The 20,268-nt window shown below is 32.8% G+C and overlaps 1 protein-coding gene across 3 annotated transcripts in view; it reads left to right on the top strand.

The window, feature by feature from the left end:
* LOC145295975 (tuberin-like) overlaps window positions 1-20,268 on the top strand; it is a 182,850-nt gene that overhangs the window by 103,400 nt on the left and 59,182 nt on the right. For all 3 annotated transcript variants that reach the window (XM_080141909.1, XM_080141908.1, XM_080141907.1), the window contains exons 21-26: window positions 2,961-3,101; window positions 3,248-3,437; window positions 12,906-12,999; window positions 16,205-16,307; window positions 18,263-18,417; window positions 19,583-19,735. In XM_080141909.1, the coding sequence (XP_079998035.1) occupies window positions 2,961-3,101; window positions 3,248-3,437; window positions 12,906-12,999; window positions 16,205-16,307; window positions 18,263-18,417; window positions 19,583-19,735 (836 nt within the window). The remainder of the gene's footprint in view (window positions 1-2,960; window positions 3,102-3,247; window positions 3,438-12,905; window positions 13,000-16,204; window positions 16,308-18,262; window positions 18,418-19,582; window positions 19,736-20,268) is intronic.

Genomic DNA, 20,268 nt, shown 5'->3' with positions numbered 1-20,268 from the left:
ATACACTTTTAGTTTTACGTTGATTCTTTGAGCTTTCTTTCTGTAGGGAACACATACAGACCTTGATGTAAATACATACACACGCATACTAGCAGGGAGACCTGACATTGATCGAGATTGAATGGGGATAAATGAATGTTTCACACCATACTTTTTTTATCATTGAAATCACCAATTTTTCAATCAAATTGATTGATTGCCTACTCTAGTTGGGAACCCACTGCAGTGCATAGGGAGGAAACTTCACATGCTCCCTCAGTGTTAGTCCATAACACATTGTAGTCTGCATTGCACTGTAGAGACCCTACTGTTAATTTTTATAAAATTATTTTTATATAATGGCTTAAATTTAAGTTTAAAGTTTAAGTCAAGTATTATGGTTCAATTGTGCCCTAAGCAGAAACATTCATTTCGAATGCACCCTTATCTTCTCAAAAACCTACTGTTGATTTTATACACCGAGCTTTTCTGCTTGTGTTGTAATAATAAAACTTCTTAAATGCATTCATGATGTTAGGCTTTATAAGGTATTAACTTTGTTCAAAATCTGAGTGTCTTCTGTAATCAGATTTTTCACTTAACAGTTTTTGATACATAACCTATTTAAGAACACTCCCAGACACACAAAGTGTACTTGTGTGAAATTTTATAAAAATCAGTCTAGCTGTTTTGGAGGCTTTTTGTATGTGTGTGTGTGTGTATATATATATATGTATATAATAGTGGGTGTCTGGTCACGAATAGGTTCCTATATGGTTGACTATTTTAAAAAACTGATTGCATATAATGATAGAAGATGTATCTAGACACAGGAATGGGTATGTTTGATCTGGCAGAATGGTGGTTCATTAAAATTGTGGGGTCTACGTGCACGCCTGGTCTACAAAGTATGGAAATAAAAAATTTAAAAATTAAAAAAAAACGTTTACAAGTGTTTTTGATATAGATGTACATAAGAATACTTTGATAAGTATGTTTTAACTTAAATAGGGATGGTATGATAAAATTGTGGGGTCTGCGTTCGCGCCTGGCCTCCATAGAATGGAAATAGGCACAAACTTTAATAAAGACTTTTCATATCTATCTGAGTAAGTATACTTTGATAATTATGTTTCAGTTTGAATAAATATGGTATAATAAAATTATGGGGTGTTCGTTCGCACCTGACCTCCATAGAATGGAAACATGTCACAAAGTTTAACAAGGTTTTTTAATATAGATCCACAGAATACTGTGATAAGTGTTTCAGTATGAACAGGTATGGTATAATAAATTATGGGGTTTATCTATTTTATTTTTACTTTCATCATATTTTGCTTTGGTTTTTATACCCCCAAATTCAATCCAAAGTTACAACCCTTTCTTTTCATAACCTATCATACTTTCATAAATCAGAGTCCATTTTCTGTAGGCTGTTTTTGAACCCAGTCAACCACTGGTACTTTTGCTAGTATATATATATTCGTATTCCTGTCTGTTTGTTTGTTCATGATTTGATTAATATATACAAAAGCGTCCTTACTTTACGCTCTCATTTATTTCTCTATATAGTATGATTCTTGCAAACTAGATACAATAAAGAGATCTTCTCCTTTGCATATTACATTAAGAAAAATCGATTTTATTAAATAGCGGTATATTAGTTAATGTTTCTAACAAGAGAATTGTTATAAGTGTTCTATTAAAAATCGTTATTTAATAAATTTGAAACAATAATTATATTGATAACATATTTAATTTATTTGGAATTATTATTCCAACAGCGTTTTTTTTTTTTTTTTTCTTGAGTTATTTGCCCCTTCAGAACATAAATATCACCAAATTATATAATTTGGTAATCTCAATGAATTTCTAGCTTGAAAAAATAATTCCGAGTAGATGGAAAAGTGTTTGGCTTTTATTGTTTTTTTTTTTTTTCAAATATTAAAAAATATAAACGGCTATACATAAATCGGTAATTTTTTTACAATGTAATCCACCTAAAAAAAAAAAAATCTACTTTTTTTGGCCTAATATGTTTAAATAGCCTTTATAAATAATATGAAAGAAATTTTGAAAAGAAAGAAAATTAACATTTTAGAGTGGGGGATCACTTTTTCATATTAATTTGACGTAAAATGAGCACACACTTTTTGGGCACCAAGCGTTCAACGAGACATGTCACCTCTAGCAGTTTTTCAAGTTTGGCGATCCAGGGGGGTGGGGTAAACAAAACATGACAAATACAATTTTCTTATTTTTTTTTTTTTTTTTTTTTTTGTGGTGGTGGTGGGGGGGATTACATTTAAAACATAAAATAACAATAAATTTAATTAATTTTTATGAGACCACTTTGTACTTTCACCCAACAATTTCATAAACAAAAAGAACCCCAAAATATGACAAATTACATTGAGGGATGGGGTCATTACAATGATGAAAAATTTTGTTTTTGGAATTAATTTTTGGTAGATCTTCATTCTTTTAAGGGGTTCTGCCTACTTGGCTATTTTTTTTTTTTTTTTTGCGATCGCATGGGCATTCACTGCTATTTTTATTGAAACAAAAGTTGTAATGATGTATTTTTAATTATTTTTGTGAGGGGAGGGAGGTGGGGTTCTTTCCAGTGCTCAATATCCGGAGAATAGTTTCTTCTCTTTGTAACCCTTTTGCTGAAATATCTGGTGGAGAGGGTATTACATACTCCTTTTTTTTTGGGGGGGGGGATTACATTTTCATGTTTTAATCTGTTCTTTTATTTTTGTAATTGTTGTTGCCCATGATGAAAATGATTCGTATAGCAGGTGTGTTCAAAATGGAACTTCATGTCAACCCAGGCAACGCTGGGTACCCATGATAGTGATATGTATGTATGTATGTATGTATGTATAATGATATTTTTTTCTAACATTTGAAAATAATAAAACTCTGACAGATTGAGATAGAAGTAGATATTACACATTTTTCTTTTTAAATTTTAGATCACAAATCGTAGTCTGGGTTTACCCAGGAAATTATTAAATCGCCCGTCCACGTTCACAACATCTGATTTTCATATGGAAGTATTTCCTGTCCTCAGTGCCATCGTAACCTACCAAAGTGATTTACAAAGATCTCAACAGGTAAAAATTGTTTTTCTTTTTTACTCAAATTATTAAAACTTTCTTAGAGACTGGATAAATTTTTTTTTTTTTTTTTTCTAAAAAGTGATTTCTGATTTCAAAATCTAAATTATTTCTATTTTTACTTTCTCTCCCACCTCTTTCAGATGGAGTTGATTAACTGCTTCCAATTTGGACTGGTGTCCAAGTACCCTCAGTTGTGTATGAATGCACTTCGTATGTGTGCCTTAGAGATGCCTGATGCGATGACCCGATTCCTGCCGGAAATCATCCTGTCTCTAAGTAAGATATCTTCCACGGTTTATGTGGGGATTCCAGTACTCTGCTTTTTATCAAGTAAGTATCCAAAGTTTCACTTTCATCCATCTCCCTCTCATGTTTTTTAGTTTATTTTTTAGTAATTGACTTGATACTGCTTTAATGTTAGACATGTTATTGTCTTTAGTTATTTATAAAAAGATGTTGAAAGAATCAATCTGTGTTGTTAGACTGCTAGTAGGAATATCCAGGATTGAATAAGGAACCTTATATCCTTCTGCCCTCATTATGTAATACTATATTACAAAGAAAAAGCATTCATGAAATATATATATATATATATACTAGCCACTTCCCACACTATACAATAAACTGATTTAGTAAGCGGTGGCTGGAGGGCCAATCAACTTGCTGAATAATGGACTAAACACGACTGAAAAACTGAAATTCTTACTGAAAACGAGGCCTTCAGAAAGAAATTGAAGAACCACAGGTGCTTGAATCCACCAGCAAGAAGAGTATACTTTTCCTGTATCCCTGTTGGGTTGGGGCGAATGGGTATCCCCCCCAACACTTCCCATATAGGACTCCGAGGTGGGTGGGGAGCATGAAAAATGAATCAAACCAAATATATTAATGGAATCCAGAAAGCCTCAAAAAAGAAACCACACCGAAGTATCTGATGCCAGTAGTTCTGACACTGAAACAGAGCTTCATCAAAAAAACCAGAATGTTCCCCGCTTCATAGTTATAGAAGCAACTAAAGGGGAACCAATAACCAAAATATCCCCATTCAAAATTGAAAAGATTCTATCTAACATCAAACCTAAAATGGTTAAAAAACAAAATAATGGTACATTACTTCTCGAAGTAGAAAACCAAAAATATGCTGTTGAAATTTCCAAATGGAAACGTTTTAACAATCAAAATGTTAAAATTTACCCTCACAAATCTCTGAACATTAGCAAAGGCGTAATCAGGAGTACTGAATTATCACTGTGCCCCTTGGAAGAAATTCAGACGAACCTACAAAAACAAAACGTCACTGACGTTAAGAGTCCAAATTAATAAACTTGGCGAAATAATAAAAACAAATACTTACATTTTAACATTCAATACTCACCAAATTCCAAACAAAATTAAAATAGGGTATGAAATGGTAAACGTTGAACACTACATACCAAACCCACTCAGGTGTTACAATTGTCAGAGATACGGACACCATCGAGACCGGTGTACCCGCCCTCCAATTTGTATAAGGTGCGTAGATAATAAACCTCATACATATTTTAAAAAAGAGCCAAAATGCATCAATTGTCAAAAAGGCCATACCGCCAATTCAAAAGAATGCGACAAATGGAAGAGCGAAAAAGAAATCAACAAAATAAAATATACAAAAAATATTACCTTCCGAGAAGCTCGCAAACTATCAGAAAATGCGAAATATGCTGAAATAACAAAAAAAAACATACTACCGAACCAAATAAACAAACAAAAATAAATCCACTCAACATTAAATCCGAGGACATTATTAAATTACTTAATGAAATGAAGGAACTTATGGAAGAATTTAAAAAAAATTATAAAACAATTCAACAATGAAAAAAAAGTTCCTATAACTGAACAAACCTCTCAAGCTAAAACTAAATCAAATAAACCCATAAAACCCCAAAATACAACACCCATAGAAACATCTCCACTTACAGAGGGGAAAAAACAGACACCAAAATATGCCCATGAAGAGAAAAGAAATAAACCTCCACTCAAAAAAGAAACTAAAACAAATTCCAGACCAAGAATCCCTACACAAAACAGATTTGAAGAAATGGACATAGAAGACCGAAGATCTGATACCAATGACTAACAAAAAACAAAAAATAATCCAGTGGAACTGTCGCGGTTTAAAAACAAACATGAATGAACTGCTTCTGCTACTAGCGCAGGAGCGCCCTGCAGTGGTGTGTCTTCAAGAAACTTTTCTGAAACCAGGAGACAAAATTAATATTAAGCAATATGAAATTTTTAATTTCACTCATAACTTTGGGGGCAGGGCCTCCGGGGGAGTAACAATTCTAATCAGAAACGATATACCCCATAGCAAAATAAACATAACAACCAATATCCAAGCAATTGCTATTAATGCCACACTACATAAACCAATGACAGTATGTTCACTATATATACCTCCAAACGATGACATAGATAAAAACGAGATTAAAAAATTGATTGATCAATTACCCAAACCTTTCGCCCTATTAGGAGATTTCAATAGTCATAACATACTATGGGGATGTAAAGACACCAATAAAAAGGGCAAAACGTTGGAAGAATTTATCAATGAAAACGATATATGCTTCCTCAACGATGGAACACCTACACACATCAACCCAACTGGTGGAAACCATTCAGCCATTGAACTTAGCTTGTGTGATCCATCACTATATATGGACTTAACCTGGAAAGTATATGATGACACTTGCTGCAGTGACCATTTTCCATTAGTGATTGAAATTCCAGAATTCAACAGCGAAAAACTTCCCAGATGGAAGCTAAATAAGGCCAACTGGCAATTATACAAAGAAAAATGTCGACATAAGTTGAATGATTTAGAGACAAACAACACTGTAGAATTTTTTACAGAAACACTAGTAGAAATTGCAAATGAATGCATCCCTAAAACTTCAGCATCTAATCGGTACAACAGACCCTGGTTTGACAATAAATGTCGGGAATCCATCAAATTGCGAAAAATTGCACTGAAGAAATTTCAGAAACAACCCACAACTTCAAATTTGATAGAATACAAATTAAATAGAGCTAAAGCTCGTAGGGTAATAAAAGCAGCTAAAAAAGAGAGTTGGGAAAAGTATGTCAATAAACTAAATTCCTCTACAGAACCGAGAGTAGTATGGGAGATGATTAGAAAAATTTCAGGTAAACATCAATCAACACCAATTAAACACCTGCTTAAAAACAACACCAGAGTAACCGATGAAAAGAATATAGCAGACCTACTAGCCAAAACTTTTTCTCAAAACTCATCTAACCAAAACCATAACTTTAAATTTATAACAATTAAACAAAATATCGAACAATACAAACTAAACTTTAAATCAAAAAACCTAGAAGATTATAATAAACTACTTACATTAACTGAATTAGAAGATTCTATTAAAAGATCCCACAACACAGCCGTAGGACCTGATGAAATCCATTACGAATTCCTGCGACAACTCCCTTTGGAATCATTGAAGTTGCTACTAAAAATTTACAACAAATTATGGACAGAAGGTGAATTTCCTGACTCGTGGAGGCAAACCACAATAATAGCAATACCAAAACCAGGAAAAGACCATTCGAATCCACAAAACTACAGACCAATCTCACTGACTAGCTGCTTGTGCAAAATAATGGAGAGAATGATAAATGATAGATTGGTTTGGTACCTAGAAACCAACAACCTTATCTCCAACCTGCAATGTGGATTCCGTAATAAGAGAAGCACAACAGATCACTTGGTAAGATTGGAAACAGCCATAAGGGAAGCTTTTATTAGAAATGAGCACCTATCAGCAGTATTTTTTGATCTGGAGAAGGCCTACGACACTACGTGGAAATATGGAATTATGAGAGACTTGCACAAATTTGAACTAAAAGGCAGACTCCCACAATTTATAAAAGGATTTTTATCTGACCGAAAGTTTAGAGTCCGCATTGGAACTACTTACTCAGACACCACAAATCAAGAGGAAGGAGTACCTCAAGGTAGCATTTTATCTGTGACACTGTTCAATATTAAAATGAACAGCATAGTGAAATGTTTGGACCCTGGTGTTGAGGGATCTTTATATGTAGATGACCTACTGGTGTTCTGCAGATCAAAGTATATATGCACCATCGAACGCAAACTCCAACACTGCTTAAATAAATTAGACAAATGGGCAATGGAAAATGGATATAAATTTTCCCAATCAAAAACCAAATGCGTTCATTTCTGCCACATGAGAAAACTTCATAATGATCCTACATTGAAGCTTGGAAGAACAATAATCCCCACCGTAGAAGAACACAAATTCCTGGGCCTTATATTTGACAAAAAACTGTCATTCATCCCCCACCTGAAGAATCTAAGAAATAGTTGCAACAAAAGACTGCAACTACTACGGGTAATAGCCCATACAGAATGGGGAGCCGATCAAGAAACACTAATGAAATTATATAGGACTTTGATAAGATCAAAACTCGACTATGGTAGTTTTATATACCAATCAGCCAGAAAGTCCTACCTAAAGATTTTAGATCCAATCTGCCATGGAGGACTGAGGTTAGCTCTCGGTGCTTTTAGAACATCCCCAGTTGAAAGCCTCCATGCAGAGACCAACGAAATCCCTATAAATATAAGGAGTCAAAAACTGGGTGCACAATATTACACTAAATTAAAAGCACAACGAAATAATCCAGCATATGAAGCTACATTCAATCCGAGATATAAAGAGGCATTTGAAGCAAAAAGAAAGGCCATAAAGCCCTTTAGTCTTAGAATAAAAGCAATACTGCAGGAATCAGAAATGACTGTAGAAAATGTCCAAGAACATATACTACCTAAAACCCCACCTTGGATACTTAAAAAACCAAAAGTAATCTTAAACTTGAATGAACTCCCAAAAGCGAAATCCCACCCTAATATCTACCACGAAAAAGCCTATGATATTCTCCTAAAATATCCAGACCATCTACCTATTTTCACCGATGGCTCTAAAGACCATAATAGAGTGGCATGTGCTGCAGTGTCGAATGAAAAAACTCTTAAAAAAGCTCTTCCAACAGAAAGCTCTATTTTTACTGCCGAAATATGTGCCATCGACCTCGCACTCAGCATTATAGAAAAAGATGAACATAGGAAATTCCTAATTTTTTCAGATTCACTTTCCGTTTTGACATCTCTGAATAACAAAAAACTTGAAAACCCACTAATCATCAAACTAACAAATAGAATTGATTCATTATCCGAACACAAAGAAATATTTATATGTTGGATCCCAAGTCACATTGGGATAAGAGGAAATGAAAGAGCCGACTTAGCGGCCAAATCAGCTCTAAACTTAAAACCAGATACAATAAACATACCATATACTGACTTCAAACCCAAAATTAATCAATTAATTCATGCAAAATGGCAACGACAATGGAATAACAACACAAATAACAAATTATACCAAATCAAACCCATACTGGAAAAATGGAGACAAACTCCCCCCAAATCCAGAAAAGAACAAGTCGTTATAACTAGAATACATATTGGCCATACAAAACTCACACACTCCTTCATTCTAAAACAAGAACAACAACCACAATGCCCATTCTGCCAGAAAACTTGCACCATTAAACATCTTTTTGTGGAATGTAGAGCTCTAGATAAAGATAGAAAACAATACCTCAAACACAACAGCATGAAGAAACTTTTCGAAAACAACTGTCGAGAGGAAATATTATCCTTTTTAAGAGTAACAAGGATCTTTACAAAAATATAAATCATTCTCTGAATCAACCCAACTAAGCCTTATGAATGAATATATGAGGATATATAAAACTTTAAAAAAAAAAAAAAAAAAAAGATCGTTAGATATTAAAACAAACAAAACTATTGAACTATACAGAATTGATTGATACTCGACGTCATAAAGTTCTTTGAATACATAATTTTTTTTTTTTTTTTTAATCCTGAGTTTGGCATTGAATAACCTGAAAAGGGTTGATATGCCGTTAAGTCAAAACAAAACCAAAACCAATATATACTAGCAGGGGTTACCTGGCGTTGCCTGGGTGATCGGCCCCCTTTCCACTCCGAGGGGTAACAAAAAAAGTCACTCCTCTGGATTTACATGCTTGGTGCCGGCCTCCCCCCCTTCAGGGAGAGATAATCCCCCCCCCCCTAAAAGAAAAAAGTCACCTCGTGGCTTCTTCGCCACCCCCCTCACCCTTGGGGGGGACACCGGCTCCCTCCTTTGGGGGGAGAAACTGCCAAGCTTCCCCCTTTCGGGTGAGAAAATGCCAAGCTTCCCCTTTTGGTAGGGGGATGGTGGCCAGCTCCCCCTGCTTGCCCGTAGGTGGGTGGAGGATCGGAAGGAAAGGGTATAGCCCCTCCCCGCTTCGGATAGGATTTAATAAACAAATAGAATTAAAAAAAAAAAAGTAGAATCGATCAGGATCGAACACGCAAACTAACGGTTAACAGTTTAGTATGCATACCCGAATTACTCTCTTACCTTTAATAAATAAAAAAATAAATAAAACATGTTATTTTTTAAAAAGTTATTGGTATACTGTGTGTCTAGGACGGTAGTGAACGTGTGTGTGTGTGCGCGTGTGCTGGGAAAGGTAGTAATACTAATAGTCTGTCCTTTGGAGGACAGCGTTTGTTTTTGTGTTGTGTGTGCGGCTGGTTGTAATGGCGGACGTGGTGTCGGAGGTTGGATTGTGATGGCTGGTGTAAGTTTCATAATTTTGTAATTTGTAAATGGCAAGTTAGGGAAAAAATAGACCCCCCCCAAGATGGACAATAAATAAGGGCATAATATTTTATGGTAAATTTAAGAACGTAGGAACCATAGTTTTTTAGGAGATGTGATTATTGGATTAACCAATCAGAAACCGTCTGTGGCACACACATCTCTGTTTTTATAGATATATAGATAGATAGATAGATAGATAGATATATGCACACCTACACGGACTAAAAATGTGAATTTGTGTTTTCTGCCCATGTGGGTGTGAATATATATATATATATATATATATATAAAGCTGAATGTGTGTGGTCACGAATATGCTCCTATATGGTTGACTATTTTAAAAAACTGATTACATATAATGATAGAAGATGTATTGAGACACAGGAATGGGTATGTTTGATCTGGCAGAACAGTGGTTCATTAAAATTGTGGGGTCTGCGTTAGCGCCTGGTCCATAAAGTATGGAAATAAAAAATTAAAAAAAAAACGTTTACAAGTGTTTTTGATATAGATGTACATAAGAATACTTTGATAAGTATATTTTAACTTAAATAGGGATGGTATAATAAAATTGTGGGGTCTGCGTTCGCGCATGGCCTCCATAGAATGGAAATAGGCACAAACTTTAATAAAGATTTTTCATATCTATCTGCGTAAGTATACTTTGATAATTATATTTCAGTTTGAATAAATATGGTATAATAAAATTATGGGGTGTTCGTTCGCACCTGACCTTCATAGAATGGAAATATGTCACAAAGTTTAATATAGATCCACAGAATATTGTGATAAGTGTTTCAGTGTGAACAGGTATGGTATAATTATGGGGTTTATCTATTTTATTTTTACTTTCATCATATTTTGCTTTGGTTTTTATACCCCCAAATTCAATCCAAAGTTACAACCCTTTCTTTTCATAACCTATCATACTTTCATAAATCAGAGTCCATTTTCTGTAGGCTGTTTTTGAAGCCAGTCAACGACTAGTACTTTTGCTAGTATGTATATATATATATATATATATATATATATATATATATATATATATATATATATATATATATACTAGCAGGCTGCCCGGCAATGCCTGGTCGTAAATTACGCTTAAATATGATATAGGTAGGAACGAAAGTGTGAATGGAAAAAAACCTGATAACTTACCGCTCGCCCACAAAGGGACAATAACTGAAAAGCACTTTAATTTAACGATTATAAACATAAGTGGAAGGTGCGTGAATTCAATTAGGTCAAATATGCCATACAGGAAATGAAATTCCTCACTCAATTTTCACTGCAAGGCAGTCTTTTTTGGATTTGTTTTCCCAACTTTGTCTGGTTTGGTTTCCTCAAGGTGTTAGGGAGAAACACCAGCTCCCCTTTAAAAGGGGAGTGTCCAAATGAAAGCAATCGTCTGATATAAGGAGTGTCCCCCACATTGATCAAAGCTTTATTGCTTTCTGGACATTCCCGGCACAAAAGCCGGGGAGTGTTGCTTGTTGCTTCAGATTAGTTTTGCTTTTATACAAAAAGCCGGAACCAACATTAGAGAAGCCAAAATAGTAAGAATTTTGTAAAAGTCAACATAAATAACTCTAGACACAACGCACATTTGCAAATCGTATATATTACAATCTACACGGTATATAAAAACTTCCAAGAAATAGTAACTCCATGGAAAACCCTCCAAAAAAAAAGCCTTTCTTGGACATACAAAAACGCGTGCGCCGCATTTGCCTTTTATATATAAGTAGCGGGGGTGGGGGGTACCTGGCGTGGCCCGGGTGTTTGTAGGTGTGTGTGTTGGGGGGGGGGGTGATCAAAACAACCTTTTTTTAAAAAAGAAAAAACGTTGGCCGCGTGTTTGAAGGTGTAAAAGAAAAAAAAAAAAGTTTTAGTAGGGAAGTAGGCTTGAACCCCGAACCTTTGACGTGGAGGTGGAAACGAAATGAAAAAAAACTCTGGGACCTAACCATCTCAGCCACGAGAGAAGAGGAATGAAAAGCATCTTAATTTAATGTTTATAAAATGAAATTGACAGGTGCAAAAAACTAAGTTGCATGATGTTTGACCTTGAAACATGACGCGGCTGCAAGCCAGTTTTCACTTGTTTTATACTGAAAAGTGAAAGAAACACGCAGCGATCGAAATATCTGGAAAAAATAGCATGTGAAAGTCGGGAAAATTAAATACACACGCGACCCCTGTTCTTAAGTCGTAGATATTATCATTTAGATGTGATATAAAAAGTTTTAAGAAGCGAACCGAATGAGAAGGCCGACAAAAAAAGCTTCTTGCAGACATACACAAAAAGCGAACATGCATACATACACACATTTTTGCTTTTATATATATAGATAGATTTTTACATGTTATCCAATTTTTTCTTCACATCAAACTTATTTATTTATTCATCAAAATCATTACCTCATTAACAGCAATTGTCCCAGGTTTGTTTTTATTGCTAAAATGATGTATATTATTTTTTCTTTTTACCCATGTTTTTATTAATTTTATGGTAGAATAAATTGCTACCTTAGCAATTTCAAAATAATTTATATCATTTCTAATCTTGGATATTAAAAAAATCTTTTATTGTCTTAGAAAGTTTCTCAAGGCAGGTCTTAAAACTATTAACCAATTGACTTTTTTCATTTTTTTTTTTTTTTTTTTTTACTAACGGAGTAATGTATTTTTGGAACAAGATGCCAGATTAGATAATGTTCAGCAATAATAGTGTATAAAATTTAAAGACAGAATTGGATGAATTCAAAAATAACAGTAAAAAAGGAATTTAGACAGCATTTTTGAGAACTATCAGATGAAATATTTAACTGAATTTTGGTATTGTATTAATAATATAAATGCTGCTTTCCCTATAAAGGTTGAACTGAGAAATGAGGTCCTCCTAAATAGGCTGAAGAAACGAAAAAATAATAATTTCCGAAAAGAAATTGTGTGAATTGAAATGTCAGTTATTTAGAAAACAAACTGATTCTATTCTTTAACAATGATTATTTTTTCTTTTCAATTTCAGCGATTGTCCGTTTCCCCAAATTATATGTGAGTTTCACTTCAGACCAGTACTTAAGTATTTTTGCTATTGCACTGCCATATACGAATCCCTTTAAGTAAGTTGATCAACTTTTGTTTTCCATTTAGTGTTCCTGATTAAATGTCAACTTTTTTTCTTTTTTTTTTTTTACTTGGGAGTCATTACTTATCAAGGCCTGAAGGTCCCTTGGGGATAGGGGTTAATGAATGTAAGGTGGTAGTTTAGTAATTGTTTGTTTGTTTTTTTTTACCGCTTCTCTGATCACCCAGAGTATACATGGGATAGGCATTATTTTTCTTTTTAACTTTTCATTTACTTTAAAAAAATATTTACTTTTAAATTTTTTATTTACTTTTTAAAACGTTTCTTTTGTTTTTTTTAATTTCATTTACTTTTTTTTTCATTTACTTTTTAAAACCTTTTTTGTCATTTACTTTTTTCATTTACTTTTTTTTTCATTTACTTTTTTTTTCATTTACTTTTTTTTTCATTTACTTTTTTTTTCATTTACCTTTTTTTCATTTACCTTTTTCACTTTTTTAAAACTTTTTTTCATTTACTTTGTTTTCATTTACTTTTTTTCATTTACTTTTTCATTTTTTTCATTTACTTTTTTCATTTTTTTTCATTTACTTCATTTACTTTTTTAAATTTTCTTTTTCATTTACTTTTTAAAATTTTCTTTTTCATTTACTTTTTTTTCATTTTTTTTCATTTTTTTTCATTTACTTTTTTTTCATTTACTTTTTTTTTATTTACTTTTTTTTCATTTACTTTTTTTCATTTACTTTTTTTTTTCATTTACTTTTTTTTTTCATTTACTTTTTTTTTTCATTTACTTTTTTTTTTCATTTACTTTTTTTTCATTAACTTTGTTTTTCATTAACTTTGTTTTTCATCAACTTTGTTTTTCATCAACTTTGTTTTTCATCAACTTTGTTTTTCATCAACTTTGTTTTTCATCAACTTTGTTTTTCATCAACTTTGTTTTTCATCAACTTTGTTTTTCATCAACTTTGTTTTTCATCAACTTTGTTTTTCATCAACTTTGTTTTTCATTAACTTTGTTTTTCATTAACTTTGTTTTTCATTAACTTTGTTTTTCATTAACTTTGTTTTTCATTAACTTTGTTTTTCATTAACTTTGTTTTTCATTAACTTTGTTTTTCATTAACTTTGTTTTTCATTAACTTTGTTTTTCATTAACTTTGTTTTTCATTAACTTTGTTTTTCATCAACTTTGTTTTTCATCAACTTTGTTTTTCATTAACTTTGTTTTTCATTAACTTTGTTTTTCATTAACTTTGTTTTTCATTAACTTTGTTTTTCATTAACTTTGTTTTTCATTAACTTTGTTTTTCATTAACATTTTTATTTCATTAACATTTTTATTTCATTTACTTTTTTATTTCATTTACTTTTTTATTTCATTTACTTATTTCATTTACTGTTTTATTTCATTTACTTTTTTTATTTCATTTACTTTTTTTATTTCATTTACTTTTTTTATTTCATTTACTTTTTTTATTTCATTTACTTTTTTTATTTCATTTACTTTTTTTATTTCATTTACTTTTTTCATGTTTTTTATTTCATGTTTTTTTTTTCATGTTTTTTATTTCATTTATCTTTTTAAATTTAGAGTATTTGCCTTCTATTACTTAAACTAAATTTACTAACTTGAAATGTTTCATTTGCCGATAGTTTCCATTTTACAAAACAAAAGTTCTTGTTCTGGTTTTTATATTTATTTCTAAATACAAGTTACTATGTTTTATTTAATTATTTTTTTTTTTTTGTTTAGCAATTATGGTGTATTTTAGTTACTATGTAAAAATATTTTGCCACTAGTCTATTTAGAGTGCTCAGACTTCAGGGTGAGCAGCACCAGGCAATATTTCATACTTGCTCTCTATTGTTTGATGTCAGTCAGGCTGCATACAGCTACATCAATTATTATGCATTAACCCACGTTTTCATCAATTTAGCTATCATTATGGAGTTGATGTAAGAGTTGTTACACTGTATATATGACCAAACCATCTAAGGCATCTGTAAGCCCTCCGATATCATGTTTCTGATAAAACATGGTTCATAAGATTCTTTATTTCAGTTTGCAGCTGCACATCAGCTTGATCACGGTGCTATCATTATGCCGACATCACGGTGCTATCATTATGCCGACATCACGGTGCTATCATTATGCCGACATCACGGTGCTATCATTATGCCGACATCACGGTGCTATCATTATGCCGACATCACGGTGCTATCATTATGCCGACATCATTGCAGATTAGAAATGTTTGATCTGCAACATCTTCAGCATAATGATCATGCCATGATCACATGGATATCTGGTTGCAAATTGGAAAAAAACAGATACATATCTATTCTTGATAATGGACGTTGTTTGTCTGAGGAGTTTTTGAAATTGTGTGAGGTTACACTGCTGTAGAAGCTGAAATATCAAACTCATTTGAAGAAAGCCTTTTCTGGATGGAACCCAATCATATTTCAAAATTAATGACCAACTCCAAAAACATTTTTATTACATAGTTTTTTTTTTTTTTTTTTAATCATGTGTGACGAACATGTGCGGAAGTACACAAGAATTGTGTGCCAGTGTACGAGTCGGGCATACCTACAGCGAAAAGCGAACCCGGGATCTTTAGATTGCAAATCAAAAGTCTGCTAATGAGCTGCATCCATTTTATGCCTGACAAGTAGAAAACACGGGCCGAGAAGTCATTCAGAAGCAGTTTAAAAATATTGCTCTGTGTCTTGAGTTACTACATTTCATATCGTGGCATGTCGATTCAACAATATTGTTCAGTGGCGTAGCATGTTGATTCAGCGGTATTGTTCGGGATTGCATAGACAAATTTGTTCAGGATCATGCCGTCACATGGGATTTTTTTTTTTTTTTTTTTGGCGCTCGCCCTTCCCTCATGAAGCGACATCATGCATAAAATCCACATAACAATGGAGGAAAATCAAGAGATTTTTACTTTCTTTTTTTTTTTTTAAGGAGCATATCTTCATACATATTTATGACTATTTTCTTTAACTAATAACTTAGTAATTCTCTTTTCCTTTTATGGATAACTTCTGTTCACATCCAGTTTTTTTTTCATTCTGTTCCCACATTTTGACTAATCTAACCTTTTAACCCAGCTGGACAGTTTGTCTATAAACAATTATAAGAGCAGTCTGTATTCAAAACTAGTTGGCACACCCAACATTCACTATACTAACCTGCATATCACTTCTCTTTCAAGGTTCAGTCATTACATGGTGTCATTGGCTTATCATGTGATAGCTGCTTGGTTTACTCACTGTCGGGTTGAGTGGAGATGGCATTTTGTAAAGTATGTCCAGAAGGTAAGTTTATCTTAATAACTACAATTTTCTTTGAGTGTATCCCCTCTATCAAAAATGGATAAATATCCTTTGTCAGTGTTTGTACTTTTATTCATATAAAATAACGTCTCAATCAAAATAAAAAAAAACAGACAACTAAGAAAAGAAAACTTCTCAAACTGGAAAGAGTACATAAATCATCATTAATAGTATTTAAAAAAAAAAATTTTTTTATCAGTAATGTGCAGTTTTAGGTCCATCATCCACAATGATGAACCTCCATCTAAGTAGCTGGTTAGCTTCACATATGGCAGATCTTTCTCTACTTTTCCAAAACTTCTATCATGAGGATTAGTTGCAGAGAACTTCAGTAATTTTTTTCAAGGCAACTTAGATCGGTTTCTCTTCTGTCTACAGGAGACTCCAAATTTCAAGCTATCTTCGTAGCATCACTTGAGCATTTCACATTTCCATACCAACAAAGCTTACCAAAAAAAAAAAAAAAATACTAAAACTGGATAAGGAAGAAATTGATGGAATCTTAGCAAACAATTGTTTGAAAGATAAGTTAGGAAAGTCTATTTTCTGTGTGTGTGGAAGTCAACTGTTGACTTTACTGCTTGAAACAAATGCTGTCATGAGGCAAATGTGATGCAGGATATAACCATATAAATGAGATTGGTGCTTCGTTCACATGTTTCCTACAACCCATCACGACAGCGTCTCTTTTTTTTACTTTTTGCAACACTTACAAAATATTTTGATAACTGGATTAAGTTAGAGCTAGACTTTTTATTTTTTAATAGAATACAAGAAACTTTATCGTCTGAGCTTTTACTTCACGAATGTTTTGTGGTTACATCTGAATGCATATGTGACTGCATAACCATCTTGAAATTCACTCCTCATAGCTGGAAAATGAACACATTGAATATTTAGTGTCAATTTATTCATCCTGCTCACCAATTTTCCAATGGATGATTAATTATGGAATTGACCCTTTGGAATCTTACATTAACATTTCTTCTCTTCCATATCGACCATAAATACAAACATCTTCAAGATTATTACCTGACAATAAGTGAACTACATATTTCTCCTATCCATCCTTTAGTTCCATTAGAATCTCTTGTACATCTCCCCCTCTCTTTGTTTCATAGATGAAGTGATGCTCTTACATGACATTTGTTTTCAGATTGGCCGTAGTACGGAGACCCTTCGCAGTTTGTGCATGGCGCCTCTGTCCGATACTAACTGAACTACGTATCTTAAACTATTCCAAATATGCCCTTTCTCATACACATCATCTAATTCATTCAATCAGAATCTCTGGTATATCACCCCTCTCTTTTGTTACATAGATGAAAGGACGCTAATTACAAATATGACTTTACTTTTACGTAATAACAATTCTGATAATAATAGTAGTAATCTGCTTTGTCTAATTCACCATCTTGGATTGGCAGCATGCCTGATCAACCTGTAATTAAACTGCATTCAAATAATTGCCTGTTTTTATGGTTGCATTGCTTATTATAGTTTTCTAGAAAACAAAAGCACTGAATTGTGATTGTTTTCAGTATCCCAGAGGAAGGAGGATGTTTCCAGCGGTCTTGAAACAAGCCATAAGCAAATTTGTTGAACTCCTTGAAAATCCCAGAGAAAAGAGAATGAGTAAGACTAAAACAAAAGCCACCTTACCCTTTTTTCAGCTCTGATTTCCCTTCTTTTAACTTAGTTGTGTAAAGAGCAGACAACTCGTCATACTCCTACAATATTCAACATCTCTAACATATGAGGGAGGTGAAATATGGGCATAAAAGCTGAGCAAATATTTTGATAACTGAATGATAAGCTGAAGTAGCATGAAAAATTTTTCATTAATTACATTTTTGTTTTAATTTTATTCTTAAAAAGCTTTTTGTGCATTGTCTAAGTGTCTAATGTACTTTTTTTTTTTTTTTTTGTTCTTGTAGAGTTTGAGCCGATATGTCCAACAGGAGTTTGAAGAGAATGCCAAGCAGAGATTAAAAAGTCATGACACAAGCCCAAGCCCTGGCAGTAGTTGTAGTAGTACTAGCAGTGCTACACGGGCACGGGCAGGGAGCTGTGATGGGGCAGATAAAGGCAGGTAAGACTAAACAAAACAGAAACTTTTTTTTCTTTTTGAAATTTTCAACACCTGTTCATTTTTGTTTCATTTTACTTAAACTTCTCAGAAATCAAAGAGACCCTTCCTAGGGGCTAACACTTGATCTCTATATGAGATACATAGATATTCAAATATTCCATTAAAGTTCTTCTTGACTTTTCAAACCACTGAGTAAAGAATATTATTTCCTTTTTCCCAATCGACCGATTTAAGTATGTTATATCTTTCTTGTGTTTTCTTGATTTTACTGGATTCCAGGACATGAATTGATCTAGTCTGATTACTTGAAGTAACATTACTTGGAAAAGGTGCACAGTTTCTCGTAGAAGCCAGTATGGTGTAGCTATACCGAGGAGATCTTATTTGGGCAGCGAATACTTTGTTATTTTCAATCATTGTTTTTTTTTTTTTTATCCTGCTAGTGAAGAAATTTGCAATCAATTTTTTAGAGGTTGGAGGTTAAGGGAATTCTCAACCTATGTTTATTGCATACAGATAAAGGAAATCTCAACAAAAAAGGGTTCTTGTCCAGAATTCCCCCTGTATTAAAAAACAATGGTGTATGTAACGATGATAAAACGAAAATATCATATTTCAAAAACTATGTAAATCGAACAAGTAGTTTTATTTTTATAAAGAAAATAATTTTTAAGTGATTAATGGGAATTTGTAGGCATTTCAACATAAATCTCGCAAGTTTTGAATTATTGAGTTATCTCTCCTTGTTTTTGAAAAGTTTTTTCAAAAGGTGAGCAAGATGGTCACTCCTCAGAGATTCATAAAGTTTGTTTTTCTTATTTAAAAATAGAGCTACTTGATCCATTTACATGATTTTTGGAATATGATATTTTCATTTTGTCACAGGTACATACATGCCACAGACATCTGTAGAACATCTATGAATGCAGCAAAGATGACGTTGTCTCTAACAATGAGGATGATACAAGTATCATTATAAATAATTCTTTAGCTCAGAAATTCAAAGAAACTTCTCATCCTATTTTCCTAAAAAAAGTATGTTTCTTTTTGTACCAAATTCTTTGGTAAAATTTACAAAACTTTCAAAATGATAGAAAAATATTTTACAGTTCTATCGTGAAAAACGTAAACCAAAAATAAAATGATTTTTGCTTTGTGTTTTCAGAAGAAGATTTAAATCCGGTTCTTCCTTACAAGAAAGTCCAGCTAAACTGCCAATCAACGAGAAAGCATACCAGTTTCATATGGAACTGACAGAAACCTGTATTGACATGATGTCAAGATACACACATGCAAACTTTGCTGCTGTACCAAAAAGGTAAATTCTCTTGCTGTATTTTTGAATTGAAAGCCATGTTTAATTTCAGAATAGTTTCCGATGGGTAGCTAATTCATATGAGTTCTGAAGATGAAAAAGAGTTTCTGGTGTGTAGCTAATCTGTATGAGTCTTAAACTTCAAAATTTGCAGACAAAAAGCAAAAATCTTTCTCATGTGGAGGAAAAAAACATGTGTGGGAATTTTAAAAGATCCAATATTTCTATGGAGTGATTCCAGTTTCTGATTAGTTGCTAGCAGAACATAGCTCCATTTAATTGGTCAGGTCCTATCGCCAGTGTCTATAAGTAGAACCTTCCAATTTTCTTTAATCCTACTCTCTCATTATATCAAAAATATTACAACACATATCATTATAAACAGCTGTAACCATTTTCTAAAAAAATGTCTATTTCATTTCTACAATCTCTTGACAGTATTTGTTGGAAGGGGAAATTATTTTTAAATTTTCATGAAAATGACATGAAAACTTTTTGTGTTTTTGTTTTCTAGGTACCTCCAATGCGTGCCACAG

This window comes from Euprymna scolopes, chromosome 16, assembly GCF_053919585.1.
Source record: "Euprymna scolopes isolate OS-2025 chromosome 16, ASM5391958v1, whole genome shotgun sequence".
Classification (NCBI taxonomy): domain Eukaryota; kingdom Metazoa; phylum Mollusca; class Cephalopoda; order Sepiida; family Sepiolidae; genus Euprymna; species Euprymna scolopes.
The sequence above is the reverse complement of the archived record's forward strand: the minus strand, read 5'-3'. Positions and strand labels throughout refer to the sequence as shown.